The following is a 27,585-nucleotide window of genomic DNA, read 5'->3' as shown; positions in this document are numbered from 1 at the left end:
GCCTATGATGTGAATTACTACTCCATTCATATAGGGGACTCAGGACCTCCCATTATCATGATCAGTGGGAGTCCAAGTGCTGACCTTTATTGATGCAGTTTTTGCCAGAAGGGGTCCCATGTACCAGGGTCTGTTCAATCATTGCATTAGTCCTGGCTTGCAAAAAAATAATCTATGCAGTCTATGTAACCTGCTACCACTAGCTCAACAATTAATAAAAGCAAATCTGAAATCTGACATGTGATCTTATGCACAAGGTGGAAAAAAATAAATAAATCACTGAAGACAGGCATACCTATACATAGAAAGCAAAAGCGCCCGCACTTACCTTGGCCAACAGCTCTACATCTTTGTACCTGTAGGTGGCAGCAAAGGACAAGAAATGTAAGTAAACCCAATGTAAGATGAAGGAATCATCCAGAGCGAGCGGCTGCCGTAACTTTATTACACACTTACTGTCATCTGCGTGTTAAGTGCATAGAAATATGTAAAATGTAATAATATGAGAGATACAGGTAAGTGCAGCCGTCACCTGTCAGCCACACAAACTAATCGTACAATGTGATGGAAGTGCTGTCTGGACGGCGTTCACAACGCGCAACGCGGCATCTGCTTTTACTCGTCGCAAAATGAGAGATTGTACAATTCTATAAGAGAACACTATATGAATATACTAAATATATGTTACATGCACATACAGATGTGATGGGGTCGAGGTTGTCATTGCACAGGCTACTAGGATTCGGCAGACTAAAGCGTGACCCTCATACAGCCGCAGGAACCCTCCCCCTACACCGGTAAGGACTAATCCCTGATCAGACCACAGTAATATTGTTCTATGTGGTTCCGTAACTCTATATAGGTGAAGTGCAGCTGTGGAAGGAGCGGGGCACTGCTCGGGGGTTTCCTTAAAGGGGTTGCCCCTAAAGACACCTCTCATGTGGACATCTCCAGTGGTCCGACCACAAGGTCCTATGTGATGAGAACTGCAAGTCCTCCCCTTGTGTAGGACACATCAGTGTGATCGCTGCTATAGGGCATTTACCGTAATCTCCGGCAGCCCCATAGCAGTGACTGAAGCGCCAGTCATCATTTACATGGAGGAATCTTGGCGGACTTTTATCGACCAACGTGAACCCCGGCATTGTGATACTTATCTCTTACCCATAGAATAAGTGTCTTTAAATAGGACAACAAGAAAAACAAAATAATTGATAACAAATGAACGTGCCCAAAATTAATGCAAAAAGAAAAAGATAGGTGAGTATTTATCAAGGGACGCTTAAAAATAAAAATAAAACTTTATTGGATAATTAAAGATAAAATCGTATCAACACCAAAACACAGACTATGATAGTCTAAAAAATTGCTAGAGATAATTGACCACACTTCACTAGCAAAAGTCTAAGGATGGAGGGTCCTTATTATCATTCAAACCCCTCACTATCCCTTAGATAATAATTGGCCAGAACCAAAAATAATAAAGGATGCCTATCAGAAGCATATGATACAGGGATAGAACGCCAAGAGTTAAAAATATGGCTAATAGTTCCCTAGCAAATATATTGCCACTGATCACCCCTATATCTTGATGGTCTGAATATAACACAAGACCAATCAACAAATACTGGCCAATTGCCTAAACACAGGATATTTGCCTATAGTCAACAAAATTGTTTTATATATTTTTTGCCTGACGCGTTTCAATGTTCCGGTCTCTATGGCTATGACCGGACATATCTTCAGAGGCATAGACTGTAAAGAACGGCAAAGGTGTCTGACCTAGTCTTAGATATTGTTTTAAACTAGTGCTGCACACCCTCCCGCTCCCCCCACGGCACTGATTTTTATTTTTAAACGTCCCTTGATAGATACTCACCTATCTTTTTCTTTTTAAATAGGACAACCCCCTAAAGTCCTACCTTAGAGTGGGGACTTAAAGGGGTTTTTCCAACCCCAAATGGATTTTTCATATTGACGACCTATCCACAGAATCGGTCATCAGTATATGATCTGTGGGGGTCCAACACCTGGACCCCACACCGATCAGCTATTCGTCAGCTCCCATGCTCTGAAGTTGCTGGATAGGACGATGTTGCTTCTACTCCGCAGCAACTTCCAATGGCCGGAGTCTTGTGGGAAAGCTGATCTGCACGGTGTCTGGGTGCCGGACCCCCACAGGTCACATACTGATGACTTATCCTATAGAATGCATTTGGAGCTGGATACAAATGTATCTATTTTGTGCTTTACTAGAGTGAGCAGATGGAAAGCAACCCAAAGTGAGCGGGTATACGTACCGGGTGGTACCATATGTTGGGGGGGACGACCATCCAAAGCTATAGGCGCTCTCTAATGTACAGTATAAATGGGCGCCTTTTCAGCTCATCCTAGGTAAGGGAATGAGAATCTTCCCCTCCCAGGTGACAACAGCAGCACGGTAACAGAACTGATGAGACGGCCTCGCTGGCGCCACCTCATTTACGGAGGACGTTGGCAGTAATCGGGGCCCCTAATCCCAAGCATCCACTCCAAATTATCAGGAGCCTTCTCCGGGATTAACATACAAATGAGCGTCTTGGGGATACACAACCTAGCGCCTGTTATCTCTCCTGAAGCACAAGGTAAGTGGAGAAAGACGTTCACCATGCTATAGGACGTATAGCAGAGCAGAGTTTGTCATGATGCAGCAGAGCCATGTCTGTTCATTCACAGGTTACCTTTCAGTTGTTTTTACATGGGACTGCAGGTAAATCTCATCACGCTGCAGAAAAGATGAACCCAGACATATCAGCGACATATTCAGCTCTGCTATATCTGTATGTAGTGACGAAGAGACTGGCAGGATATTAAAGAGCATCGTCAGCTCTCCCGACAGTCGCTGTTCTCATAAAATATCTATTGCGGGGAATCTTCTCTAATAATAGTCTGCATTGTGCCGCCCCTCTGTTACACCTCCTAGAAACGGAAGAATAAACTGATGACAGTAAACCTTGTCAGTGACCAATCCTTACACTGCCAGCAGTATTATTAGACAGTCAAGGACACACCCCCTCGTAACTAGTAACGCCCAGTTGTCAAATAGCCATATATTTGTAGGAGGAATAACAGAGGAACAGCAGAACGTAGAGTAAGAAAAGAGCTGACAGGTCGAGGATATAATATAAGAGGAGCCACATCTGAATCTGGACTGGATTTTTTTTTTGTTACATCATATTATTATTTTAATTTCTGTATGTGGACATGAGAGCGGCCATATTGTTTTTGAGCTTCTCCTCTGCTCTGTTAACAGCACTCAGTGATCTGCTTTACAGCACGGTCATGGCCATAGGCAGCAATAGACTGGATCAGACTCACTGAGGTCTATGGGAGAGTTAGCCAGTGTCATTTAATTAGGTTTAGTGGCCAGAGTGAAAATTGCTAAATTTAGTACGCTCATTAAAATAGACAGTAAAATGATTGACAATACCAGCATTCTTAAAATAGATGATTAATATGAAACCACACACACGTATATACACACACACACGTATATACACACCTATCTATATGGATTAGTCATTTTACAGAGAAAAATCTGAATTTATTGTTACTTACTTTAACAATGCCGTCCCCAAAACGGACACTAAATTTCTATCCTTCGGAATTGGGGTTGTTGAAGATGATACTAAGATGAAAAATGTGAACACAACATGTTACATAGATGCCAGATGTTTACTAACCACAGACAAATGTAGCAAAAGTCCAAGATGTAGCGAGCCGCAACCAAAAAACGACCGCGGTGGAAACGCATCACGTTCCTTTCTGCAGAGTATTTTTTCTGTAATGTGTAGATGGGATTAGCCATGTACTATAAAAATGCAGCGTTTTTGTAACGTGAGGCCCCGATCTAAAGGGATTTTCCTTAGGATAAGACACGACATAAGTGATCACTAGAGAACCCCCACGGATCACCTGATTGAAGTGACATGGCTACTCTAGCTTTGCAGACCAGTGACTTCAATGTTGTTTCATCACATGTCCTATGTGCAACTCAATACAATTCGAGTGAAAGGGCTAAGCTGTAATACCAAGCGCTGCCACTATACTATGTAAGGCGCTATGCTCAGGTCTCAGTCACTTGGCGGCAGGGCTCATCCATAGGCTGCGGTCTATGCAAACTGGTACTCAGTGGGGTGCGAGTTTTGGACACCCATTAATCTAATACTTACTCAGACAGGCAGGACTTCATGCAAAAATTCAGTAAAAAACAAACAAGTGATGGATTCCTATAATAGTAAATATGTAACAAACTCATCAGCTACATTCTAAAATATTCATTATTCTATAATAGCTTTAAATGATTTTATTTTGAGCTGAAAATCGGTAACTTTTTCACCCCCGACTCTTCCCAAAACTGTCCCCGACTCCACAACCCATTACACCGGACATCATGTAATACTTTCTTTCACCTGTGGTGGCGCTGTAAGTATATCGAACTCTTAATGCCACATTTTAGCAGACTGAGCTCAGTATTGGGACAGCATTTGATCATTGTCGCATTTTTGAGGAATCACAAAAAGGGAAAAGGCATAGGCAAGGGGTAAGTGCAGAGTGTCTGATAGTAGGGGATCCCACAAAAAATGGGCACCCAATTTGTCCCATTTGAATAGAGAGGTCACATATAAGCATTGATGTAACATCCAAGTACAGCACTAGAGCAAACTACCACTATTATCGAGCACCCCATAATCCTGATCTGGGGGTGCCAACTTCCAATGGATGGTATTGTATAATAAATTAGATTGTTACATATTTACTGTCATAGGAATCAATCACCGGAATTTTAATGAATTAGAGGATCTTTACTGCGTATGTCTGACCATGGTACGGCCATGTAAGCCTGTGGGTGATGGATGCCGCTGTATACCTATACACTAGTTCCCCATTAGAGCCATATATTGGGATATCCCCCTCCAGACACAGAATAATGCTCCTTTCCCCACCCGCCCTTCCTATAGATACTTACAGAAGGAGTGCACACTGGTTAGATTCCCGTTGAGAAGTCCACGTCGGACCGATGACGCACAAACACTATGAAGGTCTTCCACACATTCTTTATCCTAAAAGAGGGAAAAAAACACAAATTTGCCTCTATAGACAAAAAAACCCAAACACCTAAAATGCATTACAAACACTAACACTATCCCGTAGCAAAGAGGCCGCAGCACACGGGTGTCAGACCCCCACCGATAACTTATCTTAGGGCTAGGTCAGCAATATTATAGAGCTGGCAGTGGGGGGCACTAATGCTCACATAGGTTTACTTACCCAATATTCACAGACCTCTAAAAGGCAAGCTTACTTAATGCAACGGTGTGCTAAGGACAGTGCGCTTTATTATGGAGGCTTCCCCTTTTATCTGATAATGAATGGGTTAAAATCTTGGAGTGAATAATTTCAGGAAAAAAAAAAACATTTAATTTTTCTATAAATTGTCTGCTTGGACACAGAAGTGAAGGTTAACATGTCCGCTTTGTGCTGCCACCACTAGAGGGAGCTCATGAGCTTATTAAAGGGGTTATGCAGGGAGGGATGATATTTATGATGGATAAACTTTATTAATAATCTATATCAGAGCCCCGAGGATTATCAATGCAGAGTGAAGTAAGGAAGGCTGGAAGGCTCATTCCTCCGCCTTCCCTGCTGACAACCAGAATCACACTCACATGACAGACTCTGCTCTACTCTATGGACGTGCAGCTGGAGTAGAGAGAAGAGAGTTTTTAGAAAGTTTTTCATGAAAGTTATTAGATTTTGGATCTCAAAAGGTCATGACTCAAGAAGTTACAAATATGATGCATAATAATAATAATAAAAAATAATAATAAATAATAATAATAATAATAAACCGACAATACCTGCAGAATAGCCTGACCAACATTAGCCTTAGAGAAAATCCATGACATACACCTAGACAAGACGTCCATCTCCACATCCACCCCCATGGACTTCATCATCCTGATGGTCTGAATAAGGCCTTGAGGGAAAGAAAAAAAAATTTTAAGAAAAAGGTGGGGGCGGTCGCCTCACAGCCATGGTAACACGCATAACATAGGGCAGGAATTAAATCTTGGTTGGATTAGGGGGTGATCTTCCCAAAGTGGGGGGTTGTTTGATAGGTTTGTATATACAAGAAGGCAATAAGATGAACGCCAAGTCAAGGTGACTTTGGAGTAGCCTACTTGGTCACCATAGAGGAAAATACACAATAATATACCAAGAGCAGCCTGGGGGACTATAAAACACTTAAAGGGATCCTATCATTAAAACTCAATTTTTTTTCTGCCTACCACATAGGAATAGCCTTAAGAAAGGCTATTCGTCTCCTACCTTTAGATGTCTTCTCCGCGCCACCGGTCGGTATATAAACCGGTTTTTGATGGTATGCAAATGAGCGCTCAAACAGAACTAGGGGCGTCTCCAATGCTGTGAGGGAACTCTCCAGCGCCGCCTCCATCTTCTTCAGGAACAGCCTCTCTTTGCATCTTCTTCCGGTGGTGGCTTCAAACTTCTAGGCCTCGGGCAGCTGACTGCACATGCCTGCCGGCCACAAAAAAAATGGCCGCTTACAATACCGTGTAAGCAGCAATTTTCTTGTGGCCATTGGGCATGCACAGTCGGCTTTGCACTAGGCCCAAGGCCTAGAAGTTTGAAGCCACAGCCGGAAAAAGACGCGTGAAGACCCCGTTCCTGAAGAAGATGGAGGCGGAGCTGGAGAGTTCTTTCACAGCATTGGAGACACCCCCAGTGCTGCGAGAGAACTCATTTGCATACTGAAGAAAACCGGTATTTCTACTGAATGGCGGCCCAGAGAAGACATCTAAAGGTAGGAAAAGAATGACCTTAGGACAGACCATCCATATTAGATCAATCTTAGAATCCACATAACCTCTTTAACTTCCCCAGCCGTAAAGTGCTTAAAGGGGTTTTCCAGTACTTGAATACCAATGACCTATAGCCATACAATAGATCACATCCATCAGTCACGGGCCGCTTCTGCAGCGCAGTCTCATTCGATACGGAGCTGCAATACCAGGCACAGCCACTAAGTCATAGTAGGCACTGTGGCTGGTATAGAATTAAAGGGACTGTGCCGAATCTTTTGTCAGTGTATCCTGTTAGATTGCAGGAGGAGGGGGGTACCAAGAGTGTCAGAATGAAAGTCCTCCAAAGTCTCTTAGCGTACCCATGTGAACGCGGCTCCGTTCAATTGAATGGGGCAATCCCGAAGAGGAGAATAGTGCTCAGGCCATGCAAGCATACTTGAGCTTCATTAACTGGGAGACCCCAAGAGATCTGACACTTATCCCTATCCACAGGATATGGGATAATTGTCTTTAACAAAATCCCTTTAAGAAGCTTCGGTGCTTGCTTGAGTGCAGGAAGTCAGGTTCTCCCCTGATCTGATACCGGGTATGTATACCTTCAATCTTGCCCAATTGTGAAGTGGGGCATACTATGATGAATCAGCAACTTTCTGATTCCTCTGCAGCACCTCCGCAGGTGTAACAAGGTATTACATCATGTCCACTGAATTCTATGGACTGTCCTCTCAATGCAGGTAGCTGCTCTCTGCACCAGGGTATCTGAGAATGAACCCGACAAACCCGTTCCAGATGCTCTATTATGGGGCTGTACCAAATAACTGCATGCACTTAAAAAAATAAATTAATTTAAAAAAAATAAAATAAAAAATAAAAAAATAAAAAAAATAAAAATAAAATAATAATAATTAAAAAAATTCACTTCTCAAACTATAAAACCACAAAGGCATTGGAAGAGTATACTAAGAGAGTCTATGTATCCAACTGCGAGTTGTAAATAGAGCGAGCACATCAGGCAGCTGAAGCATTAAGGCCGCGCGCTGGAGGGCTGGCCCGCGCGATCTATAATATTTACAAGATTTTGCTTTCATTCCATTACGCACACTTATCTTCCTTATGTCAAAAGTTCTACAGGTATTGACATCTCGCTAGTACAAAAGGCCTCGGCTGAAAGCTGCGGGGTTGTGCTCCGTCATAGCATATGCTAACAAACCCCCCCCCCCCCCCCCCCGCTACTCGCCCGGTGGAGATCTTACTTTTTTTAATGCAAAGTTTGAAAAGTCCCCCTGCTCTGCCCTGGAGTGCCACCTATGGAAAAGTGACACTTCCATGAATATTTTATGCAGTGCACGACGGTGCAAGTAATCTGATGTGAATTCCCTTTGAGCACTTAAAAATACATGCAGGCAAGTCACACTAAATTAAAGTCGCATCAGCTGCTCAACTTTGCCTTAAACAAAACGCCTTATTTAAGACGGAGACGTGAAAAGAAAAAGGATAAAGTGTTAATTATGGGCACTTTGAGGGTCGTGTGCGCGCCCGGGGCCAGCGGCCACTTCGTTTGGGCCAAGGTGATGATTTTTTTTTCCCCAGCACATTTTATAACAGAGAGTGTAATACGCCGTCTAAGGAATCTGCTAATAGTGCAATCCTGCAGTGACAACCTATAGCTACATCCGAGCATCGCAGGGGAGATACTGTATATACTCTGTGCTGCGCAAAAGTTTTAAGCATAAAAATGCTGCAAAGTAAGAATGCATTCAGAACTAGAAGGGTTAATAGTTATTTTCGGCAATTAACCAAAGAGTTACGTAAATCCCATGAATGTTTGGTGTGACCTTTGCCCTTTGGAGGAAGGGATGATCCGGATCCCACAGATATAGCCCTGATCTCATCAACATCCAGTCTGTCTGGGATGACATGGAGAGAGAGACGGATTGGAGCAAGCAACATCCATAGAAGATCTGGGTTTAGTTCTCCAAGATGGAGGCGGGAACAACCTCCCTGCCCAGTTCTGCTAACAACTGTTTGCAAGTGCCGAGAAGAACTGATGGAAGGCAAAGGGCAAAGGTCACACCGAATATTGATGGGATTTATATTTCTCTTTTGTTCTTTAACTTCATTCTGTTAATTGACAAACTAAACTACTGACTATTGTAGAAAGGATTCTTTCCTCACCTGCCTAAAACTTTTGTGCAGTACTTTGGACAGAGGGACACGAACTAGAAGGCGCCAAGACATTTGCAAACATTAAGTATATGAAAACCTGTAGTCACTATCTTTGTATAGAATTCTGAGGTTCTTAGCGCAATATTTGATACAATTTCAGTTTAGCTACGCCGGCAAGGAAACCTCATTGAGATGTGAACGTACATTGCAGAGACATTCATCTCTTGGGGCTTGGATCTAAACCTACAAAAGCGTAGGCCTTGCATAGATTCTCATCTGAATAAGATTGCCTTGTTGGGGCAGATGGGCTCTCAGAATTTGATCAAATGGTTCACTAGAAACCTCGTACTTCTATACACAGAGGTGCTGTCTGATACGGTTTTTGTCTTTTGCATGTGGGGTTCTGGCTTCCACCATGTTGGGCAGTGGGAAAGAGCGCCAGTCCAAGATTGTGTTAATTAGAATATGTCTGGATCTTAATTTTTGCATAGGTCTTAGCGCCTTCTACAGACTGCAGTTTTATTTTTAGTGTTATAATAGCAGCGAGCATGTGTGTATATCTGATACTTAGAAGGTCTTATAACTAAGCGAATTTAACCTCAGATGAACACCACACAGTAACTATCCGGAAATGTGTCCCCCTCTATAAAAGCAGAAGTTTTGGAAGTTTGCTGGTCTGAAGCATTGAGGCGTATGTTGACAAAATGCCAAGGAGAAAAGAGATCCGCAATGATCTTATAAGAACAGTTGTTCACCATCAGACTGGGAAGGGTTATAAAGCCATTTCCAAACTATTTAGTCCATAGAGAGTGAAAAACATTATTTACAAGTGGAAAACATTGAAAACGGTAAATTCCACGCCACTAAGCTGAAAGCTCCAGAACTGTGGCCCGATTTGGCCCAAACAAATTAAACTTCTTGGCTGTTTAACAGGGCCCCGATACACAGATATTTGGCCCCCAAGTCAGGCGTCACTCCATACAGGTGGACAAAACCAAGATAATTTGCGGTTACAGGGAGGGAGGGGAGTCCTTTAGGCTATGCTTATAAATTGGCAGTAACTGATATGAATTTCCACAGCAAGATTAATTCTACTGAAAAAACAGCTCAATCCCCTGCTGACCAGTTTAATTTGGTGACCAGCTAAAGGGGTGGAGCTTAATCTTTTGTGCTACTGAAGTCAAAGGAAGAGGGGAGAGGATCCTGCTGCAGCTCGTTGTCTTACAACACACATAAGACAGTGAGGAGCAGGAGAGGGAAAATGGCTGATATCCAGAGACACAGGGAAAGCTTTCTTCATGTATTTCTATATCTAGAGTAATATGAAACAAATAAGTAATATGACCAAGGGAAAGCAGGAGATAGAGAGAGGAAGGACTGGGATTTTTTTTTTTTTTTTGCACATTTTGTGTATTTAACCCCTTCCCATCACAAGCATTTTTCGATTTGTGTTATTGACTCCCCCGCCTTCCAAGTCCCATTACTTTGTTATTTTTCCATTGACTGAGCTAGGAGGGCTTAATGTTAACAGGACAAATTGTACTTTGTAATGGTACCATTTAATATGATGAACTGGAAAGGTGAAAAAAAAAATTCTGAATGGGGTGGAACTGGAGAAAAACTGCATTGGTGCGACTTTAAGGTCTTTACAACGTTCATTGTGCAGCCAAAATGACAAGTCAACTGTATTCTATGGGTCGGTACAATTCCGGGGATGACAAATTTATAATTTGTTTCATGTTAAAAAAAATTCCATTAAAAAAAATTCCATTAAAAAAAATTCCAGTACTTCGGTGAAAAAAAACAACAACTATTTTTCTAGGAGTCACCATATTCTGACACCCATACATTTTTTATATTTCCGTATATGGGGATGCATACGGCGGCTTCTTTGCAAGGCCAGACATACATTTTAGTAATACCATTTAGGGTAATGTCTAATTTTTCATCGCTTTTTATGGGAAGCAAAATGACGAAATAAAAGCAATTTGGCACTTTTTGATTTTTTTTTCCTCACTATGGTGTTTGTTATATGGGAAAAATATTTTTTTAAATTGGTAGAATGGGGATGTATAATTTGTTTATTTCAAATCTAGGGAATGATGGGGGGGGTGTTTATTGATTTGTTATTGATATATTGTTTAAACTAATTTGGCTACTTTAAATATCCTCCCATCAGCCATAATAGTACAGAGGGGTTAAGGGCAGGTTCACATCTGCACCCGGTCTCTGTTTTCGGGTTTCCATCTTCTGCCGAGAGAAACTGGACAGTAGAAGGAAACCCGGCGGTCAGTTTTCAAACCCATTCACTTGAATGAGTTTGCAAAGTGTCCGGATGACCGCCGGGGTTTCCTGCATGTCCGACTTTGTGTCCGGTTAAAAAAAACAAAACATGGTTTCATGGTTTTTTCAAGTGAATGGGTTTTCGAAAACTGAACGCTGGGTATCTGCCCTCTGTCCAGTTTCTCTTGGCAGAAGACGGAAGCCCGAAGGTAGAGACCGGGGTGCAGGTGTGAACCCGCCCTAATTCTGTAACTCCAACACAATTCAGTAACAATAAAAATGCCTATAAAATAAAAAGGCATGGCGTCCAAGTCGCCAGTGTCTTTTCCGATGCCGACAGCTGAATCCCCTCAGATGTCATGATCAATGGTGATCACTGCATCAGGGTGGTTAGGGGGGCGAGATTGCCCCCAAAATTAAAGACCCTCAGATACTGCAATACTAAGGATCAAGAGATTCCAGTATAAATATATTAAAAAATAAATAAAAATAAAAATTGCAACATAGTATTAAAAAACAAAAAACGACTTTATAATCTAAAAAGATAGATAATGTTAACAAACATACTTGGGTAACCCTGTGTCTATAAGTCCGCACTATCCAAAAACATCATTTATCCTGTATGGTGACACCGTATCCTGCAATGAGCAAACGAATGCATTTTGTCCACCTCTCCTCCACCAGAAATAGCAATAAATAGTGGTGAAAAAGTCGTACATATCAAAAATGTATAGAGGTCAGAATACGGTGACACCAAGCAAATTGTTTATGAAAAATGTTGTTTTATAGAGTTAAAACATGAAAGCAACATAAATATGGAATCTCCGTCATTGTAATGACTCCCCCGGACAAAGCTGCCATGTCATTTATAATGCAGAGCAAATGCCATATAAACAAAAGGCAAAATTTTTGGAGGGAGGGGGTGATGTTAGATGTTAATAAAAGTTGATCAAAACATTAAGTTGAACGCAAAATATTGTCAAATGAAAGAACAACTTATCGTGCAAAGAATAAGCCTGCAATTTTCTTCAGTTTTGGCTTGCAGTGAATCTACATGATGGAGGGGAGAAGCGCACATCCTTAAACCTTACTAAACCTAAGTCACTCGTAGGCTTTGTCTTTCTGAGAGCTCCAAGTCGGCCGAGATCAAATCCAAAATACAGATGTAGCAGAGATAACCCGAACTTCTGCAGTTGGTTAAATTGCTGCAGCGCGATATCTTATCACTGAAGACAAAAACCGATGACACGTCATAGAGAAATGTTTTTCATTGCTTGTTTGTCGTCTTCTGTGGTCAAATATCACAGTCAGGGCTCGTTCACATCTGCGCCCGGGACTCTGTTCTGCAGGTTTCTGTTTCCTGGACAAAACTGGGCAGAAGATGGAAACTTGCAGGCATCTTTCAAACCGGCACTCACGGCCGGACTCGGCATAACAGGTTTCCGTCTTCTGCATGCAGAAGACGGAAACCTGCTAACGGAGACCCGAACGCTGGTGTGAACCCAGCATATAGCAGTTTAACCAACTACAGAAGTTCTGGTTAACTCTGCTACATCTTTACCTTCCAAACCAGTAACCGTGCTGTTTAGGGGCCTTCCACAGGAGCAGAACCCAAATTTATAGGCCACAAGCCAGAGATATTAGGGGACAAGCAAAAGCACTTGACGGATTTGTTTACAGACAACGACGACAGAGGGAGAAATTTCCAAGTACAGACACATTACTTGCAGATGTCTATAGCCAAATGGGGTAGATCAGGCCCCGCCCATGAGGAACTTAGAAGCTGAATTGCATATCCATTAAAAAAAAAGATGATCATTTCTGCATTACTACATCCGTTTGAAGCCACAATATTTTATTTCTGCTCCTATCCAAGGCACTATTATGGATTTGGGAAGCATTTTGGACTCGATACACTCCCTATAAAAGATACAAAGTCTAGCTGTTGTCACTAGGGGGAGCTTACTGTATACTGTGTTAGCACGGGTATGCAATAAGCTCTAAAGCTCCCTCTAGTGGTGGAAGCAGCCAGTTAAAATTCTAGATAGGGAATTCTTATTTTTCCACAGTATTTTGGACCAATAACAAACCAAAGAGGTATTAAAAAAGGGCGGACATTCCCACTACGACCGCCGAAACTTTCAAGGGATAACTTTCTAGAAAGTAGCTTTGCGAGATTTATAGCCACGGACAATTAGGGAATATTTGCTTCCAACTTTCCTCCCAAGCACTAATGCCAAATGTATATTTTAGCTGAAATTGCGACAAGACTAAATCAAGCTAAAAGCATTTCTTTTTTTTTTATTCTTTTTTTTCGCTCTTTTTTTTTCCTTGTGCATTTTGTTTGTCACCCGGTGTCACGCGAACAATTCCGCATTTCAATCTGCGGTACATTATACAGCGTGATAAGATGGAAAAATACTTTTTTGTTTCCCCGAGGGTAAACTACTTCTGTTAAAAGCATCTTTTTTTTTTTTTGATGAGATGACTCTTTGTGAAATACCGCTAATACAACTCAGAAGAATTAAATATACCGTCATCTAGATGGCGGGGAGGGGGAGGGGAATAACAAAAAAAAAAAAAGCCATATTTGTTTTAATTTGGCCCCATTCTAATGGCGTCCCACGTGTAACAAAGGAAAGTGGTGAAAACGCTTAGGACCACTTAAGGTTCCATAAGGGATTTTTTTTAATATATATTTCCAGTCGCTTAGGTCAGTCGTGCAATTGGGAGAAAACGTCTGCTCGCTGTCTAGATTGCTTCTACCGTACTTTACTAAATTGTCAATTCATTATTAGACTTTTTTCTTTTTTTTTTCTTTTAAAGGTCTGGACTCGTCTGAAACAATAGACGTTGCTTTCCCGTCGGTACGTAATGGATAGATGGATCCGCTTATAGGGCGGGGACGACCCCCGGCTGAACACAACTTCAATTTCCTCAACCATATGGAAAATACGCCGCTAAATTCTTACGTGAAGTATCTGTAAACTTAGTCTTTTCTAATGATTTCGGCGAAACGCGTCGTCATCGCAGTCTCTTGACAGTGACGCTTAGGTTGATGGATTAAAAGACGACTTTTTGTTGTTGGAAACTTATTTTTTTTCCTCTTAGAAAGGAAAATGTTTTTTATTCAACATTCTACTGTTTGGTGCCTACAGCTCCTAAGCAGATTTATGCGTCTCGGTGGTTACAGACTACAAACAAACCGTGTAGTCTGATCCTGTAGTCATGTGTTAGGCTAAATCCCATGATTTAGAGGATAAGGTGTAGTAAACGGCAGTTTCGAATAGCACGCACCCATAGGAATGAATGGACGCAGCCGGCACGCAGGGGGTTAAGCGGCAGGACGCCGGCCCCGTCTGCGTGCCGGCCTGCTCCATTCATTGCTATGGGTGCGTGCTATTCGAAACTGCAGTTTGGAATAGTACTCGCTCATCTCTAGTAGTAGTCACAGCCCTAAGACAGGGACTAAGATACATTTAGCAACTTTGTATTTTTCTTCAAAGAAATTAAGCAACTATGCAAATGGTCTTGATTCCAAATCCTACCGTTTTTGGTTTTTTTTATGTAGATTGCGAGCCCCACATAGAGCTCATAATGTACATTATTTCCCTGGCAGTATGTCTTTGGAATATAGGATGGAAATCCATACAAACACGGGGAGAACATACAAACTCCTTGCAGATGGTTTTTTGCCCTCGGCGGGATTTGAACACCAGGACTCCAGCGCTGCAAGGCTGCAGTGCTAACCACTGAGCCACCGTGTGGCCCCAAATCTTACCGTTTTGTGCTGAAGTAGACGTGTGCCTCCATGGCTACAGACTACAAACAAACCCTGTGCAGTCTGACCCTCGAGTGGTGTTGCCTGAGCCCCACGTTGTATCCCAGTGTCAAATGTATCCAAAGGATTCCGGTCACTCAGACACCCAGAGCCAGTCCTTGCGGCCTCTGTCTCCTAGGAGAAGACTGCTTCTATATACAAAAGTCCAATACTAAGTTTTTGGGGTTTATTGTTCATATGGCATGAGGATTTTAGCGCTGATGTACGCCACTGTTTCCCTTAATGCCATATCTCAGTCTTCCACCTATGCACACAGTTTTACTCCATTCCTTCCATCCCCATGGCTTATCAACTTGCAGACGGTAGAGGGACAGAACGAAAGAAGTTCAGGAAATATACAAAATTTTGAGTACGGAAACGCATAGCCCTGCACAGGACCTGTACACAGGTAACGGTAGGATAAATTAAAAGCATATTATTATTTTATTTTTTAATTATTATTATTTTAGATGCATTGGAGAAATAAAAACTAAAATTTGTAGCCAACCTGCATGAAAAATTGTACACCCTAAGACCCTAGCCAGTATAGATCGGATCTGAGCAGCATTACGTATGGTGAGCGACGATTCAAAGTACAAGGTAAAAAAGTAACGGCAAACCTTCCAGGTTGTTCCTGTTCCGCAACTGAATGAGCACAGGCCGGAAGTAGCGAGATCTAAGAGGTAGCCCCTCATCCTTCATCGCCTTCATGAGATCTATGGACAAGTCTGAAAACAAATAGACCCGCAAAACAGTAACAATAAATAATACGGAAAGCAAAAAAAGTGCAAAGAATAAGCAACACAATCACTTAGAAGTCAAGAGGCGAGCAGATATTTTCTATTTAAGCGAATATCACTACAATGGAATAAACCGCAGCAATAACATAAAGGAGAAGTACCTGCATTAAGATTTCTTAAAGCACATTGTAACAGGAACTCCTTGGGCTGCGTGTGCATCTCTGATGCCTTCAACTGGTCGGCGCACTTCAGCAGAGTGGGGGCAGGCTACGAGAAAGAGCAAGAAATCACAAGATAAGACGTTAACTAGAGAGGTGGAAAAAAAAAAAAAATGAAAGAAGAGCAAGAGAAAGGAAAAAAAAGGAAAGTAAAAAAAAAATAATCTAAGAAAAAAGCATGGAAAAAAAAGACAAAAAAGCAAAACTAAGAAAATGGGCAAAAGAAAAAAAGTAAAAAAAACAAAACAAAAAACAAAAAACAAAAGTAAGAATAAAAAAAGTAAAAAAAAAAAAAACACAACAAAAAGAATAAGGTGAAAGAAAATAATAGGGAAAGCAAAAAAGCAAAAGAGAGGAGCAATAAAAAAAAAAAAAAAAAAAGAAAAAGGGAGAGAAAAAAAAACGAGAGAGAACAAAAGAAAAAAAAAGTGGAAAACGTTTGGAGCAAAAAAACAAAACAAAAAAAACCCCCACATTTAAAGATAAAATAAAAATCCGGATATAGTGATAAAATCTTAGAAATATATATATAATATATATTTTTATATTATTATTTTTTTAACAAATTTTTTTAGCCAAAGCCAGATTATCCTAGTCAGGGGGTTGCAGTTCTCAATTCGCACTCTTACGTAATACCTGAATACAAAGAACGTACCATGTTCAAATTAACACAATGACGCAGGAAGAAATCACCCGGCTGACTTTCCACATTTCCATCCGCCGGCTTCCACGAACTGAGCTGTTTTGCGACCGCCAGAGCTGCGTCTTCATAGCCCTGAGTCAGTAAGGCCAAGCAGAGATTCATGATATCTACACGGGAAACAAGAGATACCTGCAGATTAGAGTCCGCAAATAGTACAAAACACGGATAGCCGTATTAGTCACCTACAAAACCCTCTTCAGACAAGGAACCCTCACAACTCTCTCATTTCTGAGACTAATAGCCAAATGTGCGCGCTTTAAAGGAGTCCTCCAGATACTACTAAGCCAAAGACAGGAAGGTGACACAAACAGAAAGAGTCCCTGGGGAAAAATTTCTATTTTAAACAAGTATTTTAGATATTTTTAAGGGTTTTTTTTTTCTTTTCCACGTCTCTAGTGATAGAATTGTCATTTTCATTCTAGACACTAAGCCTAAAAATAGACTGACAGTTGGCAATTCTTTAGGGGTTTCATTGCAGCAGTCCCTTCATTTACAACACAAGACAGACAGTATTACAATAGAAGATAACACCCATAGTAATGCATCATTACATCAACGGCTGACAATAGACGATGTCCGCTGCTCCCTTCCGATCAGGCCATATGACATCACGCAGATCAGTCACATGGTCTGTTCACAAATCAGTCCCATCCAAGCGAATGGGCCACGCTGTAATACCAAGCTCAGCCATTATACAAATTGTATAACCCCATGCTTGGATTAAGTCTAGTTCTTCAGTTAGTAACCCTGGAAAAAAGTTTCTGTCACGTCGTTTGCCACAAAATATATAACAAAAAAAAAAAAAAAAAAAAAAAAAAAAAGGTAAAAAAACCGCAAACCATGGCAGAGTCGCTGTACTTTTTCCAGCAGTCCTCCTACAATTTCATAAAAAGTTAATTGCATTCACCCCACATTACTACCAATAAAAACCACAACTGCTCCCACAAAAAACAAACACTGATCCAACTAGATCACATGAAAAATAAAAAAGGCTCCAAATCTTTATATAATAAAAAGTTACACAATTTTGCAACACATAGAATTTAATGTATCAATCTCTACTCGCCGGCATTCAGTATAACAGGACATAGGTTAGATCCAGGAGATGTGAATCTGCCCCGGTCATGTGATGGGCGCAGGGGTACACGGGTCGTCACTAGACACTGCCCTGATATCTGTAGTGTAATAAGTGGCCATACGCGGTATTACCTTGTGAAAAGGAGATGCAGTTTGGCATGTGCTCCAGCACATCAGGAACATACTGAGAGTAGCCGGACTTCGCCAGGGCCAATATCACCGAAGTCAATTGTTTCTGTGGCACATTCACCTCACTGTCATTCAAAATCTGGCAAAAATAAATGCAAAAAGTTAGTAGCCGTATCCACCTGTCCTCGGTGCTCCGGTATCAGACACTGGTGACATATGTGAGTGACGTCACTGGTTCCTTTCCCGTGCCTGCAAAATTGGTCTCAGCTGCCCGCGAGCTTCATAGCATGCCCAAACCGAAAGCAGCCGCGGACACGCGAGAACTCGGGACAGGCAAGTAGGATTTTTACTTTTTGTTTAATGTTTCTCTTTCCCCGGCCTCCTCCAGGGATTCATGGACGACCCCTTTAAAGATCAGCAGGGGTCCCACACCCAGACCCCAGCCGATCAGCTGTTTGAAGAGGATCCTATGCTCAGGGCTTATCATGCTCTTTGCTGTACATTTGGTGCAGTGGGGTGCTTGATATCAGGGGGCCTGAAAAGCAGAAGCAGCGCTGCAGATACAAATAGCTGATCCATAGGGGGTCCCTGGATCTATAATTGACAACCTATCTTAAGGATAGGGTCAGGGGATAATCATACACATTAGGGAGAATGTGTGCCTACATAGGCGTACGGAGACTTACAAGTCATTCCTGCTCCGCTAGGGATTCTGGGTAAAAAACATGCAAATCTATTCTCCGGGATGTAATTAGGAGAACAGTGCCTCTGTACGCCGCCCTCTAGAGGGCAGCCCCCATAACATCATGCATGACTCAATTAATAAGCCTACTAACATGATGCGGGGTTTATTGTCAAATTAGTATTTCTATTCCAAAAGGAACAGATTCCCAGCTATGGACAGCGCTGTTTCGGCGTTTTGGACCTCGTCAGCATAGCGCAGGGATACTGATTTGGCAGAATGAGAGACTATAGACCAGGGTCAGGGGATAATCATACACATTAGGGAGAGTGTGTGCCTATATAGGCGTACGGAGACATATCTTAAGGATAGGTTATCAATTTAAAAATCACAAAAACCCTTCAAGGTTTGGATGGGGCCATGGTTCTAGAGAAAAACGTAGGCCACCACTGGCAAACCCATTCTGTATAAAGTATAGGACAGGGCTTACCCACTGCAGAGTCGACAGCTGCTAACCCACTGCGATATACAGCGAGTTATTCCATTTGGGCAACCCCTTTCTAATATGAGGATGTCCCAGTGACAGCAGATTGGTGGTCCCTATATAGCCCTGAAGGTAAACTCCATACAGTCACTATTTATATGGCGTTATAAAACCCTACAGAGATAAGCGGTCATGTACAGTATGGATGGAGGGCAGCTCTGGCTCATGGATTCTAATGTGCGGGTGAGACTCGGATACTCGATTGCTACGCAAAGCAGTTATCACATCAAATGAGAGAGTATACAAGGAAGCACAAAAACGGGTGAGTAAAATACCTGTTTGATATTCTGGATATCTCCCTTCTCGGCATAGGCATTTAACAGTGCGACCTGTGTGCTCCATCGTGGCTCTATCCCCGCATTGCTCATAATAGACAGGACGTTCTTGGCGCTCTCCATGTCCCTGGAATAAAGCAAAAGAGGGAGAATTACAAAGGGCCGTCAAGTTCTGCAAACAAAAATCAACATGCAATAGACTATTATCTTGTACTGGTTCTAAGTAACAGTCTGTGTTATAGTGAAGAGCTCTATTCAAAAGCAGATAGGCTTCAGAGCAGAAATCTCTGTAAAATGTAGTCCTTACACCAGTCACTGTAATGAGAAACTGTGCTCTCCCCCCATGTTACAAGTGCTGGGGCAAGAACTGATGAGCCGTATTGTACGTGGCCAAACCGTGGTCAAAGATCGCTGACAGTCCGTGTCCACATAAACGCTAAAGCACAAACCTGAGTCTGTAACACACGGCCCATAACCTGCACCGGCCCATAACCTGCACCGGCCCATAACCTGCACCGGCCCATAACCTGCACCGGCCCATAACCTGCACCGGCCCATAACCTGCACCGGCCCATAACCTGCACCGGCCCATAACCTGCACCGGCCCATAACCTGCACCGGCCCATAACCTGCACCGGCCCATAACCTGCACCGGCCCATAACCTGCACCGGCCCATAACCTGCACCGGCCCATAACCTGCACCGGCCCATAACCTGCACCGGCCCATAACCTGCACCGGCCCATAACCTGCACCGGCCCATAACCTGCACCGGCCCATAACCTGCACCGGCCCATAACCTGCACCGGCCCATAACCTGCACCGGCCCATAACCTGCACCGGCCCATAACCTGCACCGGCCCATAACCTGCACCGGCCCATAACCTGCACCGGCCCATAACCTGCACCGGCCCATAACCTGCACCGGCCCATAACCTGCACCGGCCCATAACCTGCACCGGCCCATAACCTGCACCGGCCCATAACCTGCACCGGCCCATATTGTATCTCCATAAACTTCCGATCTGATAGCAGGGGATAACATTGGCAGAAAAGATGGCGACACATTTTACCATGTTCATAACCATACCCTGCTCTGGCGTGTCCTCTGATCAAAGAATTGAACACATCTTCAGTGATAGGAAAGTTTTTACTCTTCATGAATCCTAGAATTTTGCTGAAACAATAAAAAAAATGGAGCGTAAGTTTCATCTGCATAAAAAGCATAAACATCAAAGTGAAACATTAAACAGGGACAAACGCACAATGTTCAGGACTGCGGCGACGACAAAAACTGCGCACGATAGGAGACATTTCTCAAATATTGAATGCAAAATAATATAAAGCACATCTATGATGGCAGAGCACAAATTGGTACAAAAAGTAATGGAGATCAGCTTACTGCAACTGGGCCAAAGAAGCAGAAACCACGTTTAGTAAGTGACCGTGTTCCTCCCAGCTGGATATAAGGCCGGAGGTCATGGATGCTGTTGCCATTGCTAACTCTGATGCATTGCTTCATTTCTGGACGGATTTTCCTTCTGTGGCCCATGAGGGGTCTACTCTTGCTTAGGAGCATTTACTCCATCACCCCATAGTCTAAAGTGTTTGCTCTCCTTTCCCTGTGCACTAATACAAAGTCTATGTAACTCACTTTTTCCTAATGTGCTTTCTACAAACTGTGTGATTTCCCCATGTGACAACCTCCTCCCCCTCAATGCTGCCATCTTCAACACTGAGACAAAGGAGGAGACCAGAACGTGACAATATAGTCAGGAACAATGTGAAAGAAGCAGCAGCACAACCAGCCAGATGAAGGAGTTACACACAAACTACAGCAACAAAATAACAAAAGCAGTGCAAAGAGGAACAAAAGCAGTGCAGAGAGAAACAAAAGCAGGGCAAAGAGGAACAAAAGCAGGGCAAAGAGAAACAGAAGCAGTGCAAAGAGAAACAAAAGCAGTGCAGAGAGAAACAAAAGCAGTGCAAAGAGAAACAGAAGCAGTGCAAAGAGAAACAGAAGCAGTGCAAAGAGAAACAGAAGCAGTGCAAAGAGAAACAGAAGCAGTGCAAAAGAGGAACAAAAGCAGTGCAAAGATTGATCAGTGACAAAGAACCAAATTTATAGGCTAAAGCCATTTAACCAAATCCATTGACCTAAATGGGATCATCATCTATAAAAACTAGAGAACCAACAGATGGATGAAACCATCCTACAGACATTCGGTTTAACCATGGAAAAAAGCTCAACCGTGTATATAAAGAGGCAAAGGGGTGACTAAGACACAGAAAACCTAATTTAGAAGAAGAAAGCTCAAGCATAACATTTACTACACACCTCGCGCCATCAATGTCTCCTTCACTGCAATAAGCTGCAATGAGTCCCTGGTAAGTGCCCTGGAATACAAAGCAAGGTTTACAGGCAAGATACTTGTCATTTAACATAACTAAATGCATACATCTGACTATATGCTACCGCCACTCCGCTGTCAGACATGTGGCCAAATGCGTTAGATGAACGTAAGATTGACTAAAGCTCACGCCATCATCTGATCTCCCATTGAAACAGGAAACTAGCAAAAATCAGAATCTGCATTTAGACATGGATAAGGATCAACTATATATCATGATATACCCCACCTGATCAGGCTCCACATGAGCAGCTTCCATATTGGCAAGGAATTCAGTAGGTGAAAACACGTGTTCATTCTGTATGTAGACATCCAGCAACGTGTTGTAATGGGTAACGTTAAACTCCACACCTAAGAAACAAGGAAACAACTTGTTAAAGGGGCACAATATTCAGAATCTCACAGGTTACATTTGCATCCACTAGCCCTTTACACATCCTGAGCACCTACAAGGGTTGTCTTTATATGGAACGGTGTAACTAGACAGTAATGGTGGAGCTGATCCCGAATCCTCAGGTCTCGCATCAAAGACTACAAGCAAGCTGCCCCCTACAGTTACACAATGACAAATAGAAGCAGGAAAACATAAAACCCCAATCCATACCCAATTCTTTCAGCTTGTTCCAGATAGTGTTTGCCACCTCCGTCCGCTCCACCAGGGGCACCTCTGGCATGAATGAGCCACAGGCACGTAAAAAGAACCAGGCCTGGTTACTGTTGGGTTTACCTTCGAGAAAGTCAAAAGAAAATAAAAGAACGTCAGAGGAGTGTGTTTCAGCAATAGTTCGGTCAGACAAACCCCGTCTATTGTCAGATCTGGACGGTATAATTTATACTTTACGGCGTCAAGGCAGGAGTGCGGAGACGCCCAGGTACAGAATGAAAGGGGCACTATATGACCTCCTTTATTCCAGGGACTCTGGGGTCTCAGGAAATCCAATCCGATAACCAGTGTTGGTATATAGCATGTATGTCGGTATAGTAGTGATATGTCACCACTCATTTGGCACACTAGGTCTTGCAAAATACTGCACATGTGATTTCCCAAATGCGTCCAGACTGGGCACACAAATCTGTCCAAAGATCAGGGTAAACCGTTTCATTCCACACTGCAACAGTAATATCTACTGAATCGTTCTATCATGCAGGAGACATGGGTGTATTCCTATTTTATAACGTATTGACATACTTTTAGTTCCTGGGAAGCAGGACTGGTGTGACACTGCTTTCTTGTCACCATTTTTCCCTGCATAGCTGCGCCCTGATCTCCCACTGTGCAGAGAACAAAAGCCAGCGCCTAAGTGGTAGCCCCTGTATAGGGAAAACTTAGAAGAGGCAGCAGTGCTAACCAAAGGGCCCTGTCGCAAAAAAGCTGAATCCCCTGTAATGTGTGGCCCGTCCCACTTCACAATAACCAAGAGGTTTTATGGTTTTACGAAAGGTCATCAATATGGGATCGGTGCGTTTCCAACACCTAGGACCCCCACAGAAAAATGGGTGCTGTAGCAGTCGGGCAAGTACTGAATATCAAGCACAGTATATATCGGATTGTGCCTGGTATTACAGTTCAGCCCCATTCACTTAAATGGGACTGAACTGCTGCTGTGCCATGATACCAGACGCCAACATTCACATATTATTGACCAATCCTAAAGATACACCATCAATATGTAAATCCCAGAAATAAAACTTTCACTGAAATTTCTTCCTCATACTGCCAATAAGGATTGAAATTTGCAGTTTTGGTCCATTTTTGGGGGGTCATTTTGATGATTTTCCCCCACTAGTGCACGCAGGTGTTGTAATAATATGTCTCTCTGATGCAAGGGAAGAAGTTGAATAAACCAGGTGAACACAAGTTGGTACAGAAGCTGGACAGACAAAAACTGTTTGCAAGGTTGCACAAAGTTGGGAAGGGATTTTCTTTTTACCCGTTTTGCAAACTTCTTCAAAAGTTCTAAGCAGCTTTAGTTTGCCAACACGTCCACTTCTCTTCATCCGGGACCCTATCATATGAATGGACCACCCGTCTTGCCATGTTCTAACCCTGGCTACCGTAGCAGACTCGGCTTCTGTGTTCCCCTGTTCTTGTGCAACAACTGTAAGTAGTCTGGAGGAGCTGCTCAGGCATCTGGAATAGTCCATAGAAACAGAACAAATAGGAGATTATTCTCAAACACAATCTCATATACGCCACAAAAAACGAGAGACTCTACTGAGAAAACACCTCAAGGACCATCATAAGAGGTTTAACTTGAGGCTTCTGGGACCCATCGCTAAATCTATAATGGGGCCCCTACCTTGTACCATTTACAATAGTGCAATATTTTATCTGGTACAGGGAACTTCAGGGCTTCCTCAGGGTCCTGGGCCCAGTAGTGACAACTACAAGGAACTTTAGGGCCTCCTCAGGGTCCTGGGCCCAGTAGTGACAACTACAAGGAACTTCAGGGCCTCCTCAGGGTCCTGGCCCCAGTAGTGACAACTACAAGGAACTTTAGGGCCTCCTCAGGGTCCTGGGCCCAGTAATGACAACTACAAGGAACTTCAGGGTCCTGGGCCCAGTAGTGACAACTACAAGAAACTTTAGGGCCTCCTCAGGGTCCTGAGCCCAGTAGCGACAACTACAAGGAACTTCAGGGCCTCCTCAGGGTCCTGGCCCCAGTAGTGACAACTACAAAGAACTTCAGGGCCTCCTCAGGGTCCTGGGCCCAGTAGTGACAACTACAAGGAACTTCAGGGCCACCTCAGGGTCCTGGGCCCAGTAGTGACAACTACAAAGAACTTCAGGGCCTCCTCAGGGTCCTGGGCCCAGTAGTGACAACTACAAAGAACTTCAGGGCCTCCTCAGGGTCCTGGGCCCTGGGCTGCACCCCCTAGAGCTATGCCCATGTACATTGTCTTTCCGCCCTCGTTCTCAGCCACAATTTGTCCTCACATATTTGCTAGGCCTCAACATAAATTTAGGGACAGATTTATAAAAGTGTCTAAAACAAAAACTCTCTTTATTGCCCATAGCAACCACCGTTTAGTTACAGAACAGATCGGAGGACCCGGTGATGATACCGGTATAGAGATGCTTGAATGAAGTCATATAAGTCCTATCCTTAGGTACCGCCATTGAGCTCGTTTACACATCTCAGAAACAGAGGTCCATTGAACCCCATTCTAGCATCGGTGGAGCCCCCCCAAAGAGTAGACATTTATCACACGCCCTCATTGATAGCTGCAATGCACCCAACTATCCGGTTGTAGTGGCAGACATATTTATCATCACACAGATTTTACAGAATTGGCAATAAGGCGAGATTCACATTTGCACCATTCACCATTTATTTGTTCAGTCACAAAAGAATAAAACCAGACCAGACATTGATCCATCAAAAAACGGACAAAGGAAACCCAAAGATCCCTTTAACTACAATGGGGTCTATCAGGTTCCCTTCCAGTAACATCACTAAGTAAACTCCTCCTGGTAACCGATACCTAAACAAACACAAGATCCATTCACTGGTGACTGGAGGAGCAGGACTTGCAGGGTTAGGATGCACCATGACCTTCCTGAAGCCAAAGGTCACAGTCCCACAATCTGCTCAGAAATGGAAGATTTACTTGAGACAGATTATAAGGTGAAATGTTAGATTTTACTGCAAAAAAAACAAAACAAAAAAACAAACAGAAGCTTGTAGAAGGTCAGATGACCTGAACCGACCACAACTGCGCCCAGCACACCAATGTCCTAATATTAAAGTCAAGGTCACAATGGGAAATAACGCCCGGGCCATACAGTGGCCGATGGGCTGTGCCAGGTGACGTTGTATCCTATAAAATAGTTGCACAATGTGTCCGTCTTAAAAGCTCAAACAATCCTAAAACAACAGACACACTCAAGTGCCAGTCACAAAAACTGCACCTTCCCAGTGGCATCACCTCTGGGCGCAAAAATCACATCCCCATACCTGTGCCAATCCCTAATATCACACTAAGGCACTAGGATAAGCCAAGAATCCCACAATACGGATCAGAAAACCTAACATCAAAGCTTGGTAAGTATTGATCTCTGTACCTTGGCACCATTGCCAGGAATAAGCGAAACACCTGAGCCGGGCATTAACTCTGCATCCTACCACCAGTGCCAGACGTGATTCTTGCAACTTGCCACCTTGGCCAGACACAAACCTGACACCTGAGCAGGTAAAAACCCTGCACCAGAGCCAGATGTGAGCCCTGTATTTTAACCGCCAAAGCCAGGTATAAAACCAGCACAAACCCAACTCCTGGCACAAGATTCTGAAATGAACTGTGTACCCTGATACAAATGCTTTATAGACGTTAGCCCCTATATCCTGTAACCAGAGCCTGACTTGTACCCAGCACCACTAGCAGAAATAAACCCTAAAATCAGTCACAAGATTTAGGCATGAACACTTGCAATCATTGCCCGCCACAATATTGGCCTAGGAGTTAGGCATGAACCCAGAGCCTTGGCGCACACACACCCTTCACCCAAGTGCCTGAAATGACCCCAATGGCTTACTAGGCTAAGACCCTTGGTGCCTGGGCCAAGGTGTAAACGCAGCACCTAGTCCTGGCATAAACCCTGTACCCAGGCACAAGGGCCAGACATGAGCCCACCACCTTGCAACACACTCTTGACCCTGACACAATAGTATGAAAGGATCTTGGCACCCTGGCACAACGGCTTGCTAGATTAATCACCTTGGTGCCTGGCATGAAGCTAGCACCATTAGAAGGTATGAGCTCAGCACCTAGGCCTGGCATTAACCTTGCACCCATGTACAAAAACCAGACATGGGCCCACCACTCTGGCACCTACGGCCAACAAGGACCCTGCAATTGGCATGACCCATGCACCCCAGCATCAATGCCATGTATGACCCCAGCACCAGGGCCTGCAATAAACCCTGCCACAAGAGTCAGACATGAGCCGATCCTGACACTACAGCAGGTCAGAAGTCCTTGAGCCAATCCCCCCCCCTGCAGTGAATGGCACAGACCAGACAGCCAGGCACAGCACACAGGTCCTTATACATTGTACAGGGCGCACAGACACAGATAACATATAGAGACGGAGACAGAGGTGCAATGACCTGACGGGCACAGCGCTCGGGCGCCGGGCATAGGCGGGCAGCAGGCGAACACCTTGTCGCAGAACAAGCCGGGCACCAGCCAGGAGAGCTGCCATGTTGATCAGAACGCACGCCGGCCAAGGACAGGGGAACACGTGACAGCCGGATACTGGAAGTGCACCTCAAGGGGGAGCGTGACGTCACAAAGGCGCTAATCCGGCTGCGACAAGTAGATCAGGCAGCGAGAATAGAGCAGAGAAGAAGAGACGGTATATTATATTGTATCAGGCTGTATTACAGCTACGGGGGAGACTGTATTACAGCTAAGGTGGTTGTGTAAAAAGTGCCCCCCCCTCTATAATCCGGGATGTAATGGTACACTCAAACCGGAAAGGGCCAACCATGAGTTATTCCTGCGTTACATCAATACGTAATAACCCGCAGGTCTCTGTATGAAGTAACAGAACAGAATCCCAGGGATAAACTCTGAGAATGTATGTCACAGAAACAAGGACACAAAACGGAGGAAGAAAGAATAAACTTTATTAACAATGTTACACTGTTACATGTAACCTATTT

The 27,585-nt window shown here is 43.4% G+C and overlaps 1 protein-coding gene across 1 annotated transcript in view; it reads right to left on the bottom strand.

Moving 5' to 3' along the window:
* LRPPRC (leucine rich pentatricopeptide repeat containing) overlaps positions 1-27,156 on the bottom strand; it is a 112,470-nt gene extending 85,314 nt beyond the window's left edge. The window contains exons 1-15 of the mRNA XM_075267016.1: positions 27,028-27,156; positions 23,848-24,047; positions 22,521-22,643; positions 22,146-22,267; positions 21,844-21,902; positions 20,596-20,682; positions 19,507-19,633; positions 18,009-18,144; positions 16,752-16,906; positions 16,040-16,145; positions 15,759-15,866; positions 5,901-6,019; positions 5,009-5,102; positions 3,598-3,667; positions 329-356 (exon numbers count right to left, since the gene is read on the bottom strand). Coding sequence (XP_075123117.1) covers positions 329-356; positions 3,598-3,667; positions 5,009-5,102; positions 5,901-6,019; positions 15,759-15,866; positions 16,040-16,145; positions 16,752-16,906; positions 18,009-18,144; positions 19,507-19,633; positions 20,596-20,682; positions 21,844-21,902; positions 22,146-22,267; positions 22,521-22,643; positions 23,848-24,047; positions 27,028-27,122 — 1,629 coding nt within the window. The 5' untranslated portion in view covers positions 27,123-27,156. The remainder of the gene's footprint in view (positions 1-328; positions 357-3,597; positions 3,668-5,008; positions 5,103-5,900; positions 6,020-15,758; positions 15,867-16,039; positions 16,146-16,751; positions 16,907-18,008; positions 18,145-19,506; positions 19,634-20,595; positions 20,683-21,843; positions 21,903-22,145; positions 22,268-22,520; positions 22,644-23,847; positions 24,048-27,027) is intronic.
* Positions 27,157-27,585: the final 429 nt, after the last annotated feature.

The sequence above is a fragment of the Leptodactylus fuscus genome, chromosome 3 (assembly GCF_031893055.1).
Source record: "Leptodactylus fuscus isolate aLepFus1 chromosome 3, aLepFus1.hap2, whole genome shotgun sequence".
Lineage (NCBI taxonomy): Eukaryota > Metazoa > Chordata > Amphibia > Anura > Leptodactylidae > Leptodactylus > Leptodactylus fuscus.
The sequence above is the reverse complement of the archived record's forward strand: the minus strand, read 5'-3'. Positions and strand labels throughout refer to the sequence as shown.